The sequence below is a fragment of the Amphiura filiformis genome, chromosome 16 (assembly GCF_039555335.1).
Source record: "Amphiura filiformis chromosome 16, Afil_fr2py, whole genome shotgun sequence".
NCBI classification, from domain to species: domain Eukaryota; kingdom Metazoa; phylum Echinodermata; class Ophiuroidea; order Amphilepidida; family Amphiuridae; genus Amphiura; species Amphiura filiformis.
In genome coordinates, this window is record NC_092643.1 from 20,644,654 (window position 1) to 20,667,027 (window position 22,374).

Genomic DNA, 22,374 nt, shown 5'->3' on the forward strand with positions numbered 1-22,374 from the left:
GCTCGTAAAAGGTTTGCTGCATTTTAGTATAACAGCCCAGGCCCCAGACATAGACAGTGCCATTGCAGTGTATTTAATATTTTGCAGAATTCCTTTTACAAATTAAGGCTACTGCTAACCGTCCAGCGCATATTATTTTCACAACTTCGCTAGGCATGTTCACAAAATTTTCAAGTAGGATATTTCACATGGAAATTATTTTGTTTAAAAAGGTGATTATTTAACTTAAAAATGAGGGGTCAACCATGTCTGTAGGTCAAAAATTAGTGAAGTTATGGCAAATGTCTGTTTTAAAAAAACTGCACATTCTGCGGCCATCATTGACAATGCCTTACACTGACTTACTGTACAAAAAAAGCATGTAATGCATCATTTTTTACCACGATGATCCATTTTACACAAAGGCGATTTTATTTTATAAAATCTAACTTTCACTGCATGCTGACTTCTGTATCAAGGATAGTACCAGCACTTTTTAGACTACGTCGTCAAGTTTCTGGTGTCCAAATTTCAAATTTTTGTATTTCCCTATGGGGATTACACAGTTAAGCCATTGACTGTGAGCTACTGTGGTCGCAACTTTTTGGATTGAATGTCGCCCTCTATAATAAGCAATGTGGATGTCTAACTTCGCACACGCTTGACGTCGCACGCATATACCGGTGTACGTAATGATGCCAAAAAGGATACTAGTCTCAGGCCCAAACTGCATGTGGCTCTAGTTTATAGAGGCCGTCAGCCTTTCACCACTTTCTGGGTACAAATTGTATGTGTGTGTTCATGCGTCGGACACTATGCGCAGGGCGCAGCTTGCCACACAGCTGTTTATCACGAATCATCATGCGCACGCATGGAGATTGAACGACCATCTCATTAAGTACCCACAAGATGGCGGCATATGACGTCACGCTGACGTCCTCTATTATGCACGACAGAAATCGGCTGCAAGGAGGCTACATGTACATAGCGATGTTGCTCACTCAAACTTCAATTCTTGAAATGTAAAATTCAATTTCCAACACTCGACCATGGAATTTAATTTTAAGTTTATAATTTAACGGTAAATTAAGTAAGTAGCTTTCACTATGCAGACTTAGAAACTTGTTTGATTAAAATGACTATTTACAATGTACGATTGAAATGTACACAACACTGTCAAACTGAAAAAATGTAACACCGCCACCTTTTCCTAATTCATGATGCATGACCAAAACAATTCCTTGAAATTGCAAAAATAATAAAATTTGACATTGGTAGTTAGAATTGACTAAATGGTGTGTGGATTTAGCTGTGTTTCATTTAGCAAAACATGATAATATTGATATTAAGTGCTGTATTTCAAGAGTAGGCCCATTTATAATTATGGTCTCTTTTTTTTTTACAGATATTGCGATATCTAGAGAAATTTTAGTGTTCCGTACATGAAGGGTCATCATCCAAGGGGAAAGCAACAAAACCTAAAAGATGGACATATTTGACCAGTTCAAAGAAAAGTTACATTCTGTACAGCAAGACCTTTCTGACGGGTGAGTCAATTTAGTCTTTTTCTACAAGAATTTTGCTACTATTTGTTGGTAATAAAATCTGATTTTATAAGAAAATCCGACTTGCATTTTGGGGGCCCTTTTACTTTGTTCAGAAGGGAGACACGGCTTTGATACATACACATTTGAACTCTACACCCCATGGTAGTAGTAAGTGCATTTTAGCAGTGATTTGCATGTAAAAAATAGATTCCTATTTTAAATGTTAGTTTTCACTGATAGCTACTGATCGCATTGTGAAATTTGTCCCTTTGTCGAGCCAAACAAATGAGGTAAACCAAAGAAAATTGGTATTTCATTCCAGTACCTACAATGCGTGTATTTAGCTCGCCGATTATTAATATCATGATTATCGGGAGCTTTACGCAGCTGATGGGATTCAAACAAGACGTATGAGACGAATAGCGATATACACACAGTTGATGCATCAAGTCGACATACAGCACCTACAATGCATGTATAACGTATAATCTCACCAATCGTATTATTTATCATGATTGTTACAAGTAATTTGACACCAATTTTATTGAAATGGGCCAAAAATTGAGACAGTGCCGGCCAAATAACGACATACACTATCACTATTAACAATGTTCTAGTGGGTGTAGTTTGGGAAAAAAATTTCCCCCAAAATTCTAAAAACCAAAACAGAGTTCAGCTCAAATTTTACAAATTTTAATTTCTCATTGATGTCTATCAAATACCCAAACTAAGAAAAAAACCCATGAGGTATGGTTTACACCACCCCTTGGTCACCCATACAAAAGTCATTGGAAACCAGCTAATGTCAGAGTTATAGTTTGAGTTCTAAGTGCTCCAAGTACACAGGCAAAAGAAAATCAAAGACTTCTCACCAGAGGGGGGAACTGTCCCACCATGCCCCCTCTTGGTTAAAACACTGTTTGATGAGTGTTAGGGACTGCCTTTTGAGGAGAGTGAGAGCAATTGCTCTCTACTGCTCTCATTAAATCTGATTTTTTTTAATATACATTTGTAGGAGGGTGATTTTTAGCTCCCCTTGGTTGACTGTTCTCTCCTTACATTCTATTGTAAATGCTCTAAACAGCTCTCTTTGAAGGCACCAGAAGAGCTAATATGCATAAATGCTTATTAATTATGCAAATATGCAAATTGGGGGCGGCTTCACTATGTAATACATTAGAACATATTGGAAACACTTTGACCAAGTTTCAAGTAAAAGTACATGTACCCTGAACAGTGAACATTTATGCATGGATTTTAACAACATATTGGCAAAAATGATAATGTTAATGAGCTTCTCCAGTCATTTTAGCTCATTAACTTTATTGGTTATTGATAAAAACAATAAGATACAAAGAAAATATAAATTGATATATTTTGAAAACCGAAGGGCCGATTTGCTTCAATCAAAAGGCACATTGATAAGTGTGCTTTGCTCTACTCAATTAATCTGTTTAAAACATGCTTAGAGCACTTCCATAATGCCTCCAATACTCGCCTTAAGGGGGTACTACATGCAGTGTTCGAAATAAGCACTTATCCTCTTGTCCTCTTGTCCAAAATTCACTAGGGACAACCATATTGAGCTATGTACTTATCCCCTGGACAACCACTATATTTTACCTCCAAAAGTATGACACATTTTGGGGACAACCAAAATGTTTTGAGGACAAGCAGAATTTATGTTTTAGTTGTCCTCGGGACAACCTCCATATTTTCCTTATTTCGGACATTGACTACATGTACACCCTTGCCCAATTTTGTGCCTATTTTTGCATTTTTCTCAAATATTATAGCACATTGGTGAAAAGTAAGATACTGTATGTATATTATAGGGGAAAGGACTACACCTACTGCACTGGAAATTTTATTTCAGCACAGACAGTTGTGGAGACATTACAGTCAAAAATGAGGGAAAATCAATATTTGATCAATAAATCAATAACTACTTGCCTTGAGTTGCTGAATTTTCAGTGCAGTAGTTGTAGTCCTTGCCCCTATAATATACATATATCTTACTTGTCACCAATGTGCTATAATTTTTGAGACAAATGCAAAAATAGGCACAAAATTGGCCAGGGGTGTAGTACCCCCTTAAACTTAAAAATATGAACTTTCTTGTGTAACATATTTGTGTAAACTTGTGCTGATATTGTATAGCACTCCTGACTCATTTAACTTTAAAAAGGTGGGTTTTTTTGTTACACGTTTATAAAAAGTGAAAATTAATTTTTGTTCATAAATTAATTACAGCTACATGTACTTTGTGGTTTGAGAATTGATTCCCCAATACATTCCAGGTCAGTGGACAAAGTCTGGCCTACATGTAGATCACAGGCTATACAAATGTAGGTGTTTTTAGTACAAATGCTTGACACCACAAACAGTGCAAATATATCAATTTTCACTTGATTAGATTGCATATTTTGGAAAATATATTATTTTAAAGAGATTGAATCCTTTTCAGTGTCTTCAAATTCAACAGTTTGCCTTTTGTTGGAGAACAAACCAAAATATTAATTGCGTTATGTTGTAAACCACTGGGGGGTACTCAAGTTTGGTTTGGGTAGGGGTGTGCCACTGAGAATTTGAAAGGGGACCCATCAATATACCAATTTGTCAAGAAATTTGGACCCATCGATATACCAAAAGTCAAAATTTTCGGCCAAATTTAACACAAATTTTTACAATTTTTACAAATTTTTACAAATTTTTCCCCAATTTCAGTGACTAAAGTGAGGCAAAATTGGGCTATTTTTTGAAAAAATTTGTAAAAATAAAAAAAGGACCCATCCATAAACCAAAATTGGCCTAGAAAAATGGTCATTGATATACCAAAAGGCCAAAAATACTACCCATGTTTGCTGACTACCCCCGAGTAAACCAAAAGATTAATGTCCTGCAGGTGAAATAATTATTTTCACTTGAAAAAAGGGGGCTCAAATATGTTTTTAAAATTCATGGTCTGAAGATGATCACATCATAAACTTGTGCACATAAATTTCCGCAGGGGTTAAAAATTCACGGCTGCCTGTTCGACTGTGAAAAGCACGAAAATTAAACCCCCGTAAAAATTTCCACCATACAGTAGTTCTTCAATTTGAAACCAACCTTGAATATGCACATTGTATTTTTTTAACTTCATTAGTAATTATTTTTTATCAATAATTGAACTTGATATTTTGGTGTACATGCATACAGTGTCGCCTTTTGTATGAAAAATGCATGGGAGAGGTAATATTAAGCTGATTCTGCTGGAAAACTGATGGAAAGCAGTCCATAAACTCGCTAAATGCCATCGATGTGTAGGCCTTCTCAAAGCTTACAAAGGTTTTGAAGTCCATTGGGGAAAGTATTTTTCCCTACTCTCCCCACTCAAACTTGGGCCAAATAAGCTTGAGGTGACTGCTTATGTATAATTGTGTGCATAAGGCTATTGAAAAAAATCCTTGTCTCAAAGCTCCCGCGCGCGTTAGTAAAATCGTGCGCATTAGGTAATTAAAATATAAAGTCATAATTTGTTTATAATTATATTTCCCTTTTTATTTATTTTTTCAACAAAACCCGAAAAATAAAGCTCAAAGTTTTTTTATTTTTTATTTCAACATGTTCAAGATTATGAGTTTTACGCAAAATAAAATTGAGCAACTAAAGATATGGGCTGTATTAGTGATTTACTTCTTTAAACAGTCGTATAGCACATTGTATATGGATATCACAGTATAAAAATGCATAATGGGTTCCTTGACAAGCATTTCAAAATTCTATATTAATTTTTTTTTTAATCGCATTCCGCACTAGGTTTTCAGAAGCTGAAGAGCTTTGCGACAAAGGATTTTTTTAGTACATTTTTTTTTACTTCCAAAATATGCCAATAAGTACCGGTAAACATGATTACCGGTATTTTAAACAATTTATAATATTTTTGTTAAGAAAAAATGGTAAAAATTCTAACCATTTAAAAGAGGGCCATGGACCCTATGACCTATATCCGGATGTAAACAAGTTCGGAGGATATTTATTTTGGTAAAAATTAAAAGATCACAGTATTAGCTCCATTTAACTAGCGCAAGTAAGCAATACAACTTTAATATGTTTCGGTGGCAATGGATGTAAAAAAATATCCGATTTAGGCCGTGTTTCCATAGGAGTGTGAAACAGCTCCGAAAATCTTAGTTCCCCAAAGGAGTCAATATGTTTCTTTATGTATTTCTTACATGGGGAAACAAGAATTCTCTTGAAATTTCAAAATTATCTCCAATTCCCAAAATGTTTACTGGGATGATCTTTCCATTCCACATGTTCTCCAGCCTGAATTATCAAGCTTGTAAACAGTAAGTGACCCATATTTTTAACAAGTATGGCTTAAAGGCAATTTTGCATTACCAAGATGCTAGCAAAAACAACAGTAGGGTTATAAGGCTTAATAGGCTATATCTTATTAGATAGAATGAACTAAATACCGTACTGCTTTATGTGCTCATAATCATATGGCATCCCTTTTTTAAAAGTGACGGTATTGGTAAAGAATATGATAGGGCAATGTTTTTAAGTGCTCATATCCTGTACAGGCCAAGGAAAAATTATATTCTTGTCTTTCTAGAGTAGGCCTGTTGAAAAAAACCACCTTTTTTTGGCATACATGTTGCCAACAATGCAAATAAAAATGTCAATGAGAAGTGGATTTAGATCAGTGGTGTAGCATTGGGCTATTCCAGAAAATAATTGCACACCCCCTATAGAGGAGTAAATTTTCAATCCAACATTTTTATGCCAACTGTAAGTCAGATTTTCTTCGGAAGGGGGGTCCCAAATTTACAAAAAGTTGGCGTCAATAAAATTGCCCCCCCCCCTATTTTGGCAACAAAAATTTTATGACCCCCACCACCGATACACCTTGCCCCCTAAACAGGCTAAAATTGTATTGAAATCAGTCTTTTTGAATAAAATAAACATACTACTGACTGTGGTCATCTTGTGACTCCCTACATTTTGGTCATCAAAAATTTATGACCCCCCACCCCTATTTTTCTTTCCAAAAATGTATGACCCCCCTGTATATTTGGGACCCTGCTTCCGAAGAAAATGATAGCCCCCTTAGCTTCAAAAATTAAGGCATATTGATGAGTGACTTTGCCCTACTCAATTTACATACTTATAGATCAAATAGAGCCTTTCCAAAATGCCTCATGAGAGTTGCAGGAATTCTACTGAACTATATAATAAGGCTATTTTCGGTTCTTCCCAATGCAAATTACATTGTATAGTGTAAAAGTCTGAAATCTGTCTCTTACACTTGGAAGATTCTGGCTTGTTTTTAAGTTGTTTCTGGCCCCGTTCCAGATTATTTAAACCCTAACCCTAATCGTAAACCCTAATCCAAACCCGAAAACCTAAATCCCTAAATCCCTATTCAAAAGCGTGTAAAAAATGAACCACTGCTCTTCCCTGCATTTTGAAGATTAAATATATACCGGGTATATACCTCTTCTACATGTACTTTGAATAACTTGGTTCAGTTGTTGTTCAGACATTCTTGATTCTTGAACACAGGGGCGGCGCCAGGGTATTTTGATAGGGGGGGGCAAAACAATTGTGGAAAATTTTTATGCAGCGCGAAAGCGTTTCCCGTCGCGCTTGCGCGACGCAGGGGGGTGTCTGAGGGGGGATGTGCCCCCCTGAGAATTTAGAAATTTTTCAAAATGAAAGCACAAATGAAGCCATTTGATGCACCATTTTCACCCTTTTTAGGGTTATTTAATTATTTTCCAACCGCATGTTTTTATGGATTTCAATCACCATGCCCGACCTTGAGCCTGCTGGTATTAGGCATGGACCTACTTAATTTGGCAACAAAATAAGTTCATGGTACAAATGTGCACGAAGTGAAATATGGTGGAAACGTGAAATAAAATCGCGCGAAGCGGGAAAAAATTTGGCACTTTTTAGGCCAAAATGACCAAATATGAGGTTACTTTGGTCAGAAACCCACATACAGGCGTCAACATTGGGGAATGATTGTATGGACCACCTACCCTATCAAAATATTGGGGGATTTAGGCCTATACCCCACACCCCGGGTCGGACGCCTCTGGTCGCAACGTGGTGTATGTTAAGTCAGGTACATTGTATATGATATGCCGTTTTTTTTAATAAATTGGCACGATATAATGATATGAAGGGGGGGGGGTCTTGAGGTTGGAAATATTTCAAGTTGAAAGCCGCAATCAAGAGCATAGGCGGGAGGTAGTCGCCCCCTATGATCACTAAAAGCGGAAAAGGTCCACCGTTTGCGAGCGTCATAGGGAGGAAAAACCCAGTTTTTGTGCTTTTTCAGTCAGAAAAGGGACAAAATTTGCCCATTCGCGAGTGTAGCGAGCGAAAGTAGTTGGGAGAAGGCAAAAGAGACCATGTGACTTTTATGGGGGGAAATTTGCCAAAAATGGGCCCAAAATATTAAAACCAACAACTTTAAAACCGCTTAGGTCAGCATTCCACAAGGGGCAAGATGTCCGAAGGGGGAGTTTCCTCCTTCTAACCATGGCCAGGGAGGGGAATTGCTCCTTTCTTCTTCTCCCTCCTCTCTTTTTCTCCCCTCCCTTTTCTCTCTCCTTCTTCTCTTTCTCTTTTTCCTTCCTTTTACCTCTTTTTTTTTAATCATAGGGGGGCAATTTCCCCCCTTGCCCCCCCTGTGGCGCCGCCCCTGCTTGAACATGTTCATAGTTCAGTGTTAAAATGGCCTGTGGTTCAATCCCAGGGATCTATCATAACCCACAGTGTCAGTGAGCGTACACATATAATCTATTCATCATTATGTTGGCCTTGCCCTTGGTTATAAATTTCAATATAGGATATTGCAACATTATACATGTATGTCAGGTCACAGTGTACGTGCAGTTAAACAGTTCATGTAAACAAAAGTGAGAAATGGTGATCCCACGCTGATTTCATTTGAAAGGGATAAAGTCTATAGTCATAGGAACAAGTCAACAGTTTATTTACTAATTAATAAACCAGTGTGTAATTTGACAGTTTGTTGAACTTTCAGATCCACTCTTCCATTTGAAATCCATACTCCTCCCGTGGAAAATTGAGCTACAACTTACAAGTATTTTTAAGTCCTCTTCAGAGGGATTATGGGTTTCAAATAGAATAGACAATTTGGTAACTTCCATTTCTCATTGTGGAAGACCTGGGGGCACTCAAGTTTGGCTTGGGTAGGGGGTGTGCAGCTGCGAAATTGAAAGTGGACCCATCAATATACCAATTTTGCAAGAAATTCAGACCCATAGTTATATACCAAATGTCAAAGTTTTCAGCCAAATTTAATACAAATTGTTGTAGTTTTTACAATTTTTTCCCCAGATTAAGAATCAAAAAGTGAGGCGAAGTTGGGATATTTTCCGAGAAAAAATGAGAAAATTTTAAAAGAACCCATCCATATACCAAAATTGGCCTGAAAAAAAAGAGACCATTGACATACCAAAAGGCCAAAAATGGGTCCCACATGTGTTTTCAACACATGTGTATGGTAATTTGTACTGATTGACCCCCTGGGGTGGAAGATATAGGTAAAGCCTTATACAGGGGGAGCACTATGGGTTTTAAAATAATAAACCCTAGCCAATTCCATTTGAAAAACATACTCCTCTGTGGAAGACTTTTTCATATGGGTAATATTGGTAGATCGCAGATGGAATAGCCCAGTGAATCATATCTGCAGGTGGAAGTTTATGTTTTGAAGTGGAACCAGTCAACCAGCAAGTCACGTTCACGTTCATGCTGGCTGGCAATTCAAGGTCGCATTTTCTGTGCATATAAAGGAGTTCATGACACTATTAAACAAAGAAACATACAATGTACTCCCATGGGTAGGTACTCCCTATTCCAGAAAATTACAGCACTCACTTTTTTTGATTAAAAACAAGAAATGTCTTTAAAAAAGACAATACCTCCAAGATATCAGTGGGCACCTTTTGTTATTAGTTAAGGAGACACTTATAATGCTAGCTTTAAGGTAACGCTATTGGATATAGATTTTTGTCTGATTGAAATATGTGAGTCCATTCTCTCCTGATTACAAGACTGAAAATTTTATTTTAATCGGATATTCGGTTACCAAAATATATGGCCTGTCAAAATGGCGCGAAACCAAGAAGTTGGCAACAAATTTCTTTTATTTTTGTTATGCAATGTTGTCAGGTAGGCCTTATTTTCTAATTATATATGCAAGAATTGTACAAAGTAAAATGTTCAGATCGGCTACAAAATAAGATATAAAACCCATGGATGCCTTTTCCATGCAATTTCCATTTGCATAATTAATTAGGGCCTTAATCAACTTTTCTAATAAGTGGCCCTAATTAATTATGCAAATTGAAATTTGCCAAAACGCAACCGTAATTTTGTAGTACGTCTACACTGTGTGTTCTACCCATGTACCATGCCTCAGTAGGCCTACTATAGCTCTTTTAATTGTATCTGAAATCTTTACTTTGCATAATTCATGCATGTATTAAAAAATCATCTGGCAACTGGACTTGTCAAAAATATAGAAAATAAAAAAGAAAGTTGTTGCCAATTTTTTTGTTTTTGTTCGCACCATTTTGACAGACCATATCTCAAGAACCGAATGTAATCTACAGGGCATAAGCTTTAACATATTATTTAAATAGAAAGAAAATCTAAATTTGTGCATTAGCCAATAGGGCCACGGTCACCTAAAGCCATCTTGCAATCTTGCAGATAATTCTGATGTATGAAATAAGACCTTCAAACTTTCAAATATGAAGAGTTCCAGATGCAGGCAGCCGTTTCTGTTTTTTAAATGCATATATGCCCAAGTTGTATCAAGAGTCATTTCTATTGGATTTTTTGACTGAAAATTACGATTGTAACGTTTCAGAGTAACAAATTTTCGTATCAGATTTTTTATGCTTGTTTATTATATTTTGTATTCAGGATTAAAATAATATTAATATTATTATATTTAGGGGGGTGTTTTTATAGGCCATTACTTTTTTGTATGTGTAATTGAATAAAAAATCAAAAACATTATTGTTTTGTTTTGTTTCCTACATTTGTGCTTTGTCTTGCATCGAAAGGGCCAATATCAACACCTTGTTTGTAAGAAGTATTGTGTGGGGAAAGATGATTCTTGCATTTTATTATTATTTTTATCTTAACAAACAAAAAGCAAATTTCTCAGTCAAAGTCTTGAAACGGTCATGGGTATGCATGCAAAAATATTGCAACAGTACTCAGTAGAACATAAAAACTGATACATGACCAACCACGCATGGGAATTGGGGAAGCAAATACTTTAAAACGAATTATTCGAATTATATCAACGCAATAAAATTGCAATACTTTAGTACATGTATTTGAACAGCAATGAAGCCGCCATAGGCGCAGCTAGGCGTATCATACCATACACTGCAGTTCAAATGCATCATGATCATGATTGTGGCCTAGTCGAGCCTAGCATGCATGCCAGTCGGTCTGCTGACTCGCCGCGGCACAAAAATACCTCAAATTTTGCACAAAACAATCCATGATGTCAAATTATCACATCCAAAGTGTCGCCATGAACGTCAGCTTCAACTTCTCCAGCCAAAGTTTTTGCATTGATAATCAGGTTTCATGTAATCATGAAATTAAACCTTGTTTGATGTGTATTCCCATTGCCACAGCATAACGGTTTTCCAACTTGTCTTCTACGATAAAGCTGCTAATGAGCGCTGAGGCTACAACCTATAATTAAAGACCGAATTAAAAAAAGACTAGTTTGTGTCTGACGTCATGACAAAGGCGTGCCGTGATTGGTTGCTGACCTGCGCAGTATGGCATTTTTGGTCTGGTTTACAGGACGGCATACGCAAGCTAGTCTTTTTTAATTCGGTCTTCAATTATACAACATATGAGTTTGAAAATATTCTAATGCATAATTCATTAACTTGATAGACCCACGCCATTGGCGCCACGTGCTATGTGTTTCTAGAATCCCTATAGAATAAGATTAATTTTAATGCTAATTTATTGCACATGCTGAGGAGGCGTGATTACCTTTTTGAACATTCGGAAATGGCGATAGGCGAATTTATGTATGGTGCAGAGAGGTGGGGGATATATATTGGGCTCTCAATATTGGGCGGAAATTAGAGTACTTGTCAGAATATAAATTTGTACAATCGGCCTACATGCCGCGCAATGTGTGGCATTTTAGGTGTCAATTTCAAAGCAAACTACCTCCTGCGGAGGCAGAAAAATAGTATCCTGTTCTGCCAAATGAAACATAGCTAAATCCTAATCCTTTTATAGTTCTAACTGGCAATAAAAGCCAACTTTAAATATTTTTTGCATAATATTGTATGTTATTTCTAATTCTTAACGTGTTTTCCAACAATAATCTAATGTATAACTTTGTACAAGTCTTTTGGCTTGCGGCTTGCTTGTCACAGTATACGAAAAAACACCATAAAAATGCATGTTTTTAGCCCTTATTTCCAAAAATTGACCATATTTTGAAATTTGACTTTGATTGCCAGTTCAAACTAACTAAATGATTAGGATTTAGCTATGTTCCATTTGGCAAAATGGAATAATATTTTTTAATCCAAAAAAAATAGTGCTGTATTTTTCTGGAATATGGATCGATGTGAGAACAATGTGCACTAGGAAATTGGTAGCTATTTGTCCTGGTCGTCAAATTGGGAAAAAAATGATACTATTTTATGAACATTTGTGTGCAAGTTATATTAAGGACCTATTCAATTATGTGAGAGAATTTTCATCATACAAAGTACGGGGACCAGGATTTATTAAAATGTGTTAAAAGCTTTTTTGAAAATATTCATTAAAAATATTTTTTGCGACTATAGCAAGCCCCATACCAAATGGTTTATGTTTTTATTCATTTTGTAACCTTTTCAGTAATAAAAGAGTTTATTTGATTTTTTTCTTTGCAGATTGAAGACGCTAAGTTTGAAAGCAAGAGAAGTAAGCAGACAAAGAAGGTAAATATTGCGTTAATGCAATCAAGCAAAATGAGTCAATTGTCTAGAAATCCAGGGGATGGCTTTTAATTTATTTTGCAGAGATGAGAAAACAGTGGCGTAAGACTAAAATATCTAAAGCATCACAGCGGCTAGCATCCCACAGGACCAATATGTTCCACAGGATGGTGGTGGAGGGATCAATTCCCCCTTTGCTATGCCACTGTGAGAAACTATGAGGGGGAAACAGGCCAATTCCCCCTTTTGCTATGCCACTGTAAGAATCTATGGGGGCAGGCCAATTTCCTCTGCTATGCCACTGTGAGAAACTATGAGGGGAGGGCCAATTCCCCTTTGCTATGCCACTGTGAGAAACTATGAGGGGGAAACAGGCCAATTCCCCCTTTTGCTATGCCACTGTAAGAATCTATGGGGGCAGGCCAATTCCTCCTCTGCTATGCCACTGTGAAAAACTATTGGAGGGGGAGGGGCCAATTCCCCCTTTACTATGCCACTGTATGAAACTATAGGGGGAGGGCCCAATACCCCCTTTGCTATGCCCCTGTATGAAACTATAGGGGGGAGGGCCCAATTCCTCCTCTGCTATGCCACTGTGAGAAACTATGGGGAGGGGGAAGGCCAATTCCTTCTCTGCTATGCCACTGTGAAAAACTATGGGGATGGGGAAGAGGGGCCAAATCCCCCTTTGCTATGCCATTGTGAGAAACTATGGATTTATAAGTATATGCAAACAATTAGAAAAATGTGTGTCCATGGCTATACAGACATCTAAGTGCCCCTTTAACCATTGATTGCTGCAACTTAAAGCTTGACATCCGGCTTAAATTTGCTTGATCACATCAGAAGGGAAACTTATGCAAAAAGGAATTGCCTCTACCTTTAATAGGGGGGGGGGGCATTCCCCCTTTGATATGTTACTATGAGAAACTATAATAAGCATGGTAAAAATAATCAGAAAAATGTGTGTCCATGGGGGCTTAAATACAGACATCTGAGTGCCCCTTTAACCATTCATATTGCAGCTTGACATCCGGTTTAAATTTGCTTGATAACATCGGAAGGGAAACTTATCCAAAAAGTAATTACCTCTACCGTTAATAGACTTTTAATTATGTATCTTTTTGAAGTATCGGCTTTAGAATGAGTGAGGTACATTTTGTACCTAGACCGTCCCTGCCAATAAATGAAAAAAATTGAAAGACCCTTGATTCATGTGTAACATTGAATGAAGCGCTTTGTTGTAGTCATAAAACATCAAAAAATATAAATTAAATACAACGCTAGCAGTACCAGTGGTTCACTGGGCCCCAATTTTTGCACCGGGGAGGGGAGGATTATTGGCATAGGCCTGCACCTGCGTGTCCAGGATTTTTTCCTGTGGGGGGCTCAAGGGGGCTTTCAGAGTTATGCGGGGGCTTAATGGCTAAAATCACCAAAAAACGGCTGATTTTACATGATTTTTAACAAAGTGTGGGGGGGGCTTCAGCACCCAAAGTCCCCCTAGACACGCTACTGGCATGTATGCTGGGACAGAAATTGACCAAACTGAAATTGGCAGTAGGCCTACCAGTTAACCGATGCACTTGTGATGGTTTCTGCATCACACTGTATGAATGGCACTTAGTAAATTAACCAGTGGTGAGGGTTTTTTGAGGGGCCAAAGTGAATTTCGGGGGGCAAATCAACAAATTTTATGTAAAATTGCACCAAAAAGTGGAAATTTTCATAATTTTGGGTTATTACTGGAGGGGGGCGGTAAAAGGAGGGGCAAGAGTTCTGACTGGTGGGCATTTCCTCCATGCCCCCCCCAGAGGCGCTGCCACTGACATTAACACAGTGCACTGCATCCTCATCCAGGTGCCTCTACATCAATCCACAAGACGCTTGACAAAACCATATGTTCAAATCGCATGCAGTATCAGACTGCATCCGTCTTGAATAGATGTACCTTTTAGAGTGAACATGATCATTAACATTTCAACAACCTGATTCATGGACTTGACCAGGCAAGACATAATTTATTCATTGTGTATTGGGAATGGTGATTACATTAAAAAATGTTTCAATATAATGTCACCATCATATAAATGTTACTTTAATGCTGTCGGTGAGTTATTTGAGATGACATGAGACTGATCATGAAAGTATGTGCACTGATACATGTACAGGGTACAGCATGTCTAGACATTAATGTGTATTTTTTTTTACAGTGGCCTTGGATATATACAATTACAAAACCTTGAACTTCAATTTGCCCAATAATGATTACATGCAGCAGGCCTACTTGGCATGTTTCCAGCATAATGGAAAACATACATGTACATATGATGTAGGCCTACCCCGGGGGGGTCACTCCCATTGTGGCCTGTACACCATCCGCGATAATGAAAACGCGTAAAAAGGGTCATTTTTCGTGGGTAGGCACGATACGCGCGTATCGCGTTTTTAGGGTGTCAAAAGCATGAAAAATTGGAAAAAAGGGTAGCAAAATTGCAATTGCTAAATGCGCGGAAATGAAATTTAGGGTATGAAATTTGATGTTAGGATTAGGGTGTCGTTTTAGCCAAGGGTTAAATCCTTGTTTAGGGTGCTTCGCGGATGGTGTACAGGCCACAATGGGAGTGAACCCCCGGGAGGCCTACAGGCCTTTTATGCCTCCACCGCGAGGCATACTGTTTTTGCAATGTCCGTGCTTCCGTGCTTCCGTCCTTCCGAGCTTCCGTCCGGACGCTATATCTCGGGCATGCATGGGCGGATTGACTTCAGATTTTCAGGATAGGTGGGTCATGGTCAAAAACTCTGGCTACTTTTTTTTGGGTGAGGTTCAAGGTCATATACTGAGGTTAAAGGTCATTTGAGGTCAGGGGCCCATTTTCCTTATTTACCTCTTTTCTCAGAGACTAGGGGTCGCACGTTACTCAAACTTGGTGGGTGGGTGCATCTTGACCCCAGGCAGAACAAGTTTGTATTGGTTAGTGGGTCAAGGTCACCTGAGGTCACCCAGGGGTCATCTGAGGTCAAATTAGCAAAAACTGTTGTATGGCCATGATACTTGGTAGACTAATTCCGATCAGCCGTCTACACTTCGCATGTACTGTGTATGCTTCGTAGTGACGACTGATTATCTTACAGCCAATATCCTGACGGACTTCTGAAAACTATGCAATGCGACTTTGGTTGTGCGCCGAAGCGCGACTGACTAGCGGCGCCCGTGTACAGCTTTGCTGTACCGCGCCGCTGTGTGATGTGACAAGATCGCGCTCTGGACTTCTAAAAACAGCAAACACCGTCAAAAGGTCAATTTGGACACAACTGAGCACGCTCTATGCCACAGGAATCCTGTTGTAAAATCCGTCACTTTTTTTCCACGTAGTTTTCTCAGTCGTCAATCCAGACGGTTGACGACTGAGGGCAGCAGTCTAGATACTTGGTACATACAATCAACATTTAGAGCCAAATTTTTGGAAGGTCATTTTGGGGTCATCCAGGGGTCATCTGAGGTCAAATTAGTAAAAACTAGCATATGGGCATGAAACTTAGTGGGTACAGTCAACATTTAGAGCCAAATTTTTGGGAGGTCATATTGGGGTCATCTGAGGTCAAATTAGTAAAAACTGTCATACGTGCATGAAACTTGGTGGGTACAGTCAACATTTAGAGCCAAATATTTGGAAGGTCATTTTGGGGTCATCCGGGGTCACACAGAGATCATCTGAGGTCAAATTGATACAAACTGCTTTATATCAACTTTTGAGTGCCACATCGCTCCCTTTGGTGGAGGCATCACGGTCGACGCTGTGCGTCGAAAACCGCGACATCCGAGAACCGCGGTCCATCTAGTTTCTAGTAATTTCTTGTGTAGGGGCCTCCGGAGGGCCAACATGAGGTGGTCCAGTTCAATTGTACTCCATGGACTATATGGGGGGAGGGGGGCACTTTACACAAATGACCAGGTATGCTCCCGGGAAAGACATTGTTTTTGGACAGCGCAGCAGGGGTAGCACTAGGTTTTAAATCCAGGGGTTCTCAGAACCCCTGAACCCCCTGAAAGTGTTAAAAATATGCGCTCAAATCCTAAAATGAGGGGTTCTCTAGTCAAGTATTGAATGCCCGTTTCAATATATCAGTATCAGATTTTGTGATTTTGGTTATGTGTAAATACATGTAGTTTATGGCCTGGCAAAACGCGATCTCCCTTTCACGCCATGATTCTCGCTATTAAGGCAATGTCATGTAAGGGACCGATCGTTATTTACGGCAGGGGTAATGGGCGCTTGGAAAAATATCGACAAAAATTTCGCTTCCCCCCTCCTGGTTCAACGAAAAATTTTGTGTTCCCCCCTCAGGCTCAAGACCCAAAAAAATTCGATTCCCCCAAAACGCCCATTACCCCCCTCTCGTAAAAAACGATCACTCCCTAACCAACTATCTGGCTTTTAAAGAAAGTTCCCACGCAGTGTACAAGTTTTTTTGCTATAAAAGTGTTGCTTTATGCCATAAAAGTTCGCCGAATTCCATAAAATGCAGTTCAACTTTGGCAAAGTGCAGAATTCAACAGCATTGCAAGTCACATGTGACGAGTGAAAAAGCCATGATTTACTCAATAAAAATGACATTTCATTGCTAATGAGTTCAAGTTTAGGCCAAATATCATGATATTTATTGAATTACTGGAGTATTTTGACTATAAAACATAATTCAAGGGCAAATTTTTGTCACCTTTTCCTTCTACGTCCTCGTATTTCACCGCTGGCATATCTCTACACACCACCCTTGAAGCATTCCTTACCGATCCCTAGAATTAGAAATTACCAACTCACGTGCGTGTCGTCATTCAGTACTGCAATAAAACTCATCAGTGATTCTATACAATATCACAATCTGTGTTAAATTACGCTGGAGGTGTGTATTTTATTTTTATTTTAAATTATGTTACAATGCTACGGCGACTTTCACATCAACATTTATGTTATTGCATTTTATGTTACATAATTTCTGGACAGGTCGTAAATATTGGAGATCGAAGCTTTTATTTTTCTTTCACATGTTTTCATTTTTCTGCGCGCATGAAAACCCCCGAACTGGTATGCAAAAATGAATAGATGCGCTCAAACTTAAAAAAATGCGCGTGGCGCGCAAGAACGCAACTTAGCGCGACCCCTGCAGCGCAGCTCCGGAAGTCCCCTTGAATTATACCAAAACAGCACTAAAAGACAAATTGTGTAGACTCTCATTCATCTGGGTATGTTGAAATTAAGATTTAATTTAAATCTGGTCAACCAGACATACCTATTTTTTGACGGACGAACCGACATTGCGACTGAAACCTTCAGTCTTCAGCTGGGTTGTGATGCAAATGACCTTGAGTACCGGACACTTCTGGTATTGATGACAATCGATGAGGAAAGCACTAAATGACCTGTGATTTTGATAATTTCAGCTCTAAAAGACCCAAAAATTTTACTTTCCTCACATTTCTTTCTTTTTTCAGGTGATTTTCAACCAGAAACCAAGAAAGACCCTTGAATTTTACCATTCTCAGTTCTGAAAGATCACCTTTTCCAGGCAATTTTCAACTAGAAACAAAGAAAGACCCTTGATTTTTACTGTTGGCAGCTCCGAAAGACCCCCTTTTTCTGATACGCCGTCAGCTCCCAAAGACCCACTGCACCACCTCAAAATTCTGGGAAAGCATAAAAGGTGTTTAAAATTAAACTAGTGCCAATTTGTCGAGAAAAAATCCAGTCAGTATGTAGCTCAGAAATCTCCAGAAAATGGGAAACTTATATTCATTGATCTATCACTTTATCACCCTGAAGTCATCCACCTTGATTCCTGGGCCTTTATTATTTTACGGAGTCAGTGTCAGACAGTAAACACACTTGAAATGAGTTGAAACTCTCTCATCAGTTAACAAGCCACTGATAGCTGCTACACGCTTCCTGAGTCCCAGGTTGCCATCCGTGATGAGAATATCTATCATTCAGAGGACAGGTACAGATACATTTTGGATGCTGGGGAAAAATTAGTCAAAAATTGTTTTTAAAAAATTCATTCAAAAATGTCTATTTAGTTGCCATTTTCAGAGCTCGTATTCTCTTCTGATTGCATTTTCAGGCAGAAGGCAACGTTTTAGGATTTAAAAAAGAGGTTTTCTCATTGCATTGTTTTCTTATAATCACAAGGACTAAACACCGGACATAACAATGGGCCCATTATTGCATGCATGGTGTTAAACAAGTTAATTTCTGGTCACGTCCTAGCCCTTCCACCTTAACCATCCATTGGCCATTGAAGTGTGTGTATTTGAAGATGATCCTGTTTTTAACATGTAGTGTACACTGATAAAGACAACTGGGCTCTGATGTGAATATTTATTTCAATATAGCCTATAGGTCTATAGCAAACCTCCCTGGGTAGACTCATTGCATGGACTAAAGCAGTATTCAGACTTTTTATTGTACGTAAAATATTGTATGTTACATATCTACGTTGTTTAATCTATTGACATTCTATTTCCAATAATGTTTAATTTCTAACGAATGTTTGATGACGTAAAATCGATAATATATTTCTGCTAGATATTATATGTAACATATTATCGATTTTTCGTCATCAAACATTCGTTAGAACTTAAACATTACTGGAATTAGAATGGCAATAGAAAATAACATAGATATGTTACATACAATATTGTACGTCTAATACTCGGAGTCTGTGGAGCACTTAACACTGATACATGTTGGGAAATCCTTACACCCTTTATGGAAGACATTCCTTAATCTCACACAGGGGGTGTAGATTTCAAATGGAGCCACACATTCAGGTAATCCTGTTTGAAATTGACATTCCCTATGTAGAAGATTAAGGCCATGTCTTCCATATGGTGTGTATGGATTTAAAGTGGAATATATAGTTCATTTCTCTAGGTTGGTTTAGGTCTTCCCCCGGGGGGGCCACTCAAATATGAGAGTGTACGCATGCGTGACCAAATTTTTTTCGAACACCCCCTAAACAAGTTTTCCTCTGTGAGCAAAATGACCCTCTAAGCACGTTTTTAGCGCGCTTTCCCCAAAAATTTGACAAAGTTTTTGTCTAATTTTGACCCCCTAAACAAGTTTTTGTCTAATTTTGACCCCCTAAACAAGTTTTTGTCTGAATGTGACCCACTTTACAAGTTTTGATGGATTTTGACAAATTGAACAATTTTTTGTAGGCCTACTAACTTGTCATTGAACACTAAGGGCGAATTTCTCGACGGGTGGCTTAGCAATTGGCTTGTCTAGCCTCAAGGCTTAAGAGGTCGTAAGACCAGGCTTAACTGAAAACGTATTTCCCGAAGCACGGCTACCATAGCCTCGAGGCTTCGTTAGCCCGTGGGCCAGGCTTGTAGGATTAGCCCCAGGCTTCAGTAAAATGTGCATTTCTCGAAATCAGTCTTCTGTAGCCGTAGTCTACGCAAGCCTGTTAGACCTGGCTTACAGCGGCTTTTCTTGGCCCTGCCTCAGAGCAGGTCTTAGGTCGTAAGCCTTGGTCTATATTTCAATTTACAAATTATTTAAATTGTAACGCAAAGTTTATCTTTCATATTTTTGACGGTCTTTCGATTAAGGTTATTAATTATTTTAAACTGTTGTGATTTGGTAGTTCATAGCATCTTACGAATGGTAGTGAGCTTTGGCAAAAACTGTATTGCTCAATTCATAGCGCGTGCGTAGAAGAATTAAAATATCACAGATATACTTTTATACGTGCTGCGGTTCTTGAGTTACGTTGTAAAGAGAGCTGAAACAACAACACTTTTGTAAAACGTACACAACTCATTAACAACAATAAATTAAGCAAGTTTGCAAAATATAAGATTTGTAGAATGAACTTTTGCAAAACATCAAGGTGTTATTTTTCAATAATATATTGATCTAGATAATGAAAATCGATTTTTAGGTTGCTTCGACCAACAATACCTCGTCTACCCTTAACATGAGTAAGCAGTCGGCAGTAACTAGGGGGGCGGAGGAGCTCTTGCGCCCCATGAAAAAGGTAAATTAGGCCTACTTCTGAGAGTTATTAATTAACCTCATTATTTGGTCATTTTAAGGTTAAATAAATTGCATTTATCCCACTTTTGTACCATTGGCCTATATGTCACCAGCTTTAATACCTTAAATATGGCATTTGTACCATTTTTTTTTTCAATCCCACCTCCCCCCCCCATGTCAAAAAGAAATCTACCCAGATTCCAAGCAGATCCCATAACTCCTCAGACCCACTCCACCCCTTACAAACCCAAACAGCATGAACGATGCCTGCCCCTCAATTATTATGTTTCCCCCGCTTTCCCCCACCCCACACCCAAATGAAAATGTCTAGTTACGCCACTGTGGGTAAGTAATTTAGTTGAACATTTCAGCATTTTATTTTAGTGTTCATTTTACGAGGGTTGGTCAATAATATCCCGCAACCATTATTTATCTCCGCTCATGCATGACTTAGATGACTGTTACTTACGATCAATAAAGTTTGTACCTTTGTCTTTCAAAACGCCCAACAATTAGTATCAGAGTACCTTTAATTACGTAATCTCATTTGCATAAAGTCATTGCTATATGTACACTGACAATTGTCAACATTGGCGAGAAATTTGAATTGGCTTTGAGGAACGTGTAATAAAAAGAAGCAGAAGTAAGGACCAAAGCAGTTTACAAACCTTATTTTTGTTATGAGGTAATCTGAGTATATTCAATTGATAATTGTGAAAGAAGAAATGTATCCGTCAACAGATGAGGAAAGGGACCGTCTTTGAACTTCACCAAAAATAGGCCTATAACAACAAGCAAAAATGGTGTGAAAATCGCGAAAAAGAGCCCACACGGCAGAAGAAAGAATCCAAATTATCTCCAAAATAAAACAAAACCAAATATGGTTATTGGCAGGGACAGGCGATTTGCGCGGAAAAAAATAGCAAATTGCGCGGAATTGCGGGAACTCTTTTTTCAGTGCAAATCATGTATCCCTGCCCATAGGAAAAAAAATACCCAATTGCGCGGAATTGCGCGGAAAAAAAGTTCCGCGCAAATCGCCTGTCCCTGGTTATTGGTATGGTATTAGAGATCATAGTCAGGACAATAGAATTTGTTGCAACAAAAATAGCAATATGCGCATGCGTTGATGGTATGCATTATTGAAAGTACCAAAATGTATGAAAAAAGTAAAATTCATCAAAAACGCGCTAAAAATATGACTAATACAAGGTTTGTGTAACAGTAGCTGTGTGAGTGAATTGCTATACCAAGTCCTATGCTAAAATTAGACACACCTTTCGAAATTCAAATTTCTTATTCAATCCAGAGACTCTCTATGGTGTGCTATTTTAATTACAAAACAAGACCTTTTGAAATTAAGGGTTCATTAAGAAAGAAATGTTTATGGTTTCACCACTGGGACCTCCCTTTTTTATAATCAGTAGATGGTCAATTCCAAGCAATCTCGCCCAAATTGTCAAAATTTAAAAATCAAGTCAAGTATGTGATTTTGGTCTCATATTGTAGCTAAAAAGCTATATTTTCTGAAAACGTACTTTTTTAAGAGGAAATGGTGTCCATTGTTAGAAAAACATCCTAATTTGCATAAATTTGCATATTCTTGACTGGTAAAAGCAGCAAAACTAAAAAACACAGCAACTGCTCTGTACTGTAAAATTTTGGAAACAAATTATGCATGTGAATATAAAGTTTATAAGTAGCTCAAAATATAAACACCAGAAATTTTCAAATTTTATAACGTGTAGCTTCGTCAGCATTGTTTGAGTACCAATTTTACGATTAAAAGCATCA

The 22,374-nt window shown here is 38.1% G+C and overlaps 1 protein-coding gene across 1 annotated transcript in view; it reads left to right on the forward strand.

Moving 5' to 3' along the window:
• LOC140135714 (dysbindin-like) overlaps window positions 1-22,374 on the forward strand; it is a 222,328-nt gene that overhangs the window by 741 nt on the left and 199,213 nt on the right. The window contains exons 2-3 of the mRNA XM_072157307.1: window positions 1,385-1,526; window positions 12,494-12,541. Of these exons, the coding sequence (XP_072013408.1) occupies window positions 1,465-1,526; window positions 12,494-12,541 (110 nt within the window). The 5' untranslated portion in view covers window positions 1,385-1,464. The remainder of the gene's footprint in view (window positions 1-1,384; window positions 1,527-12,493; window positions 12,542-22,374) is intronic.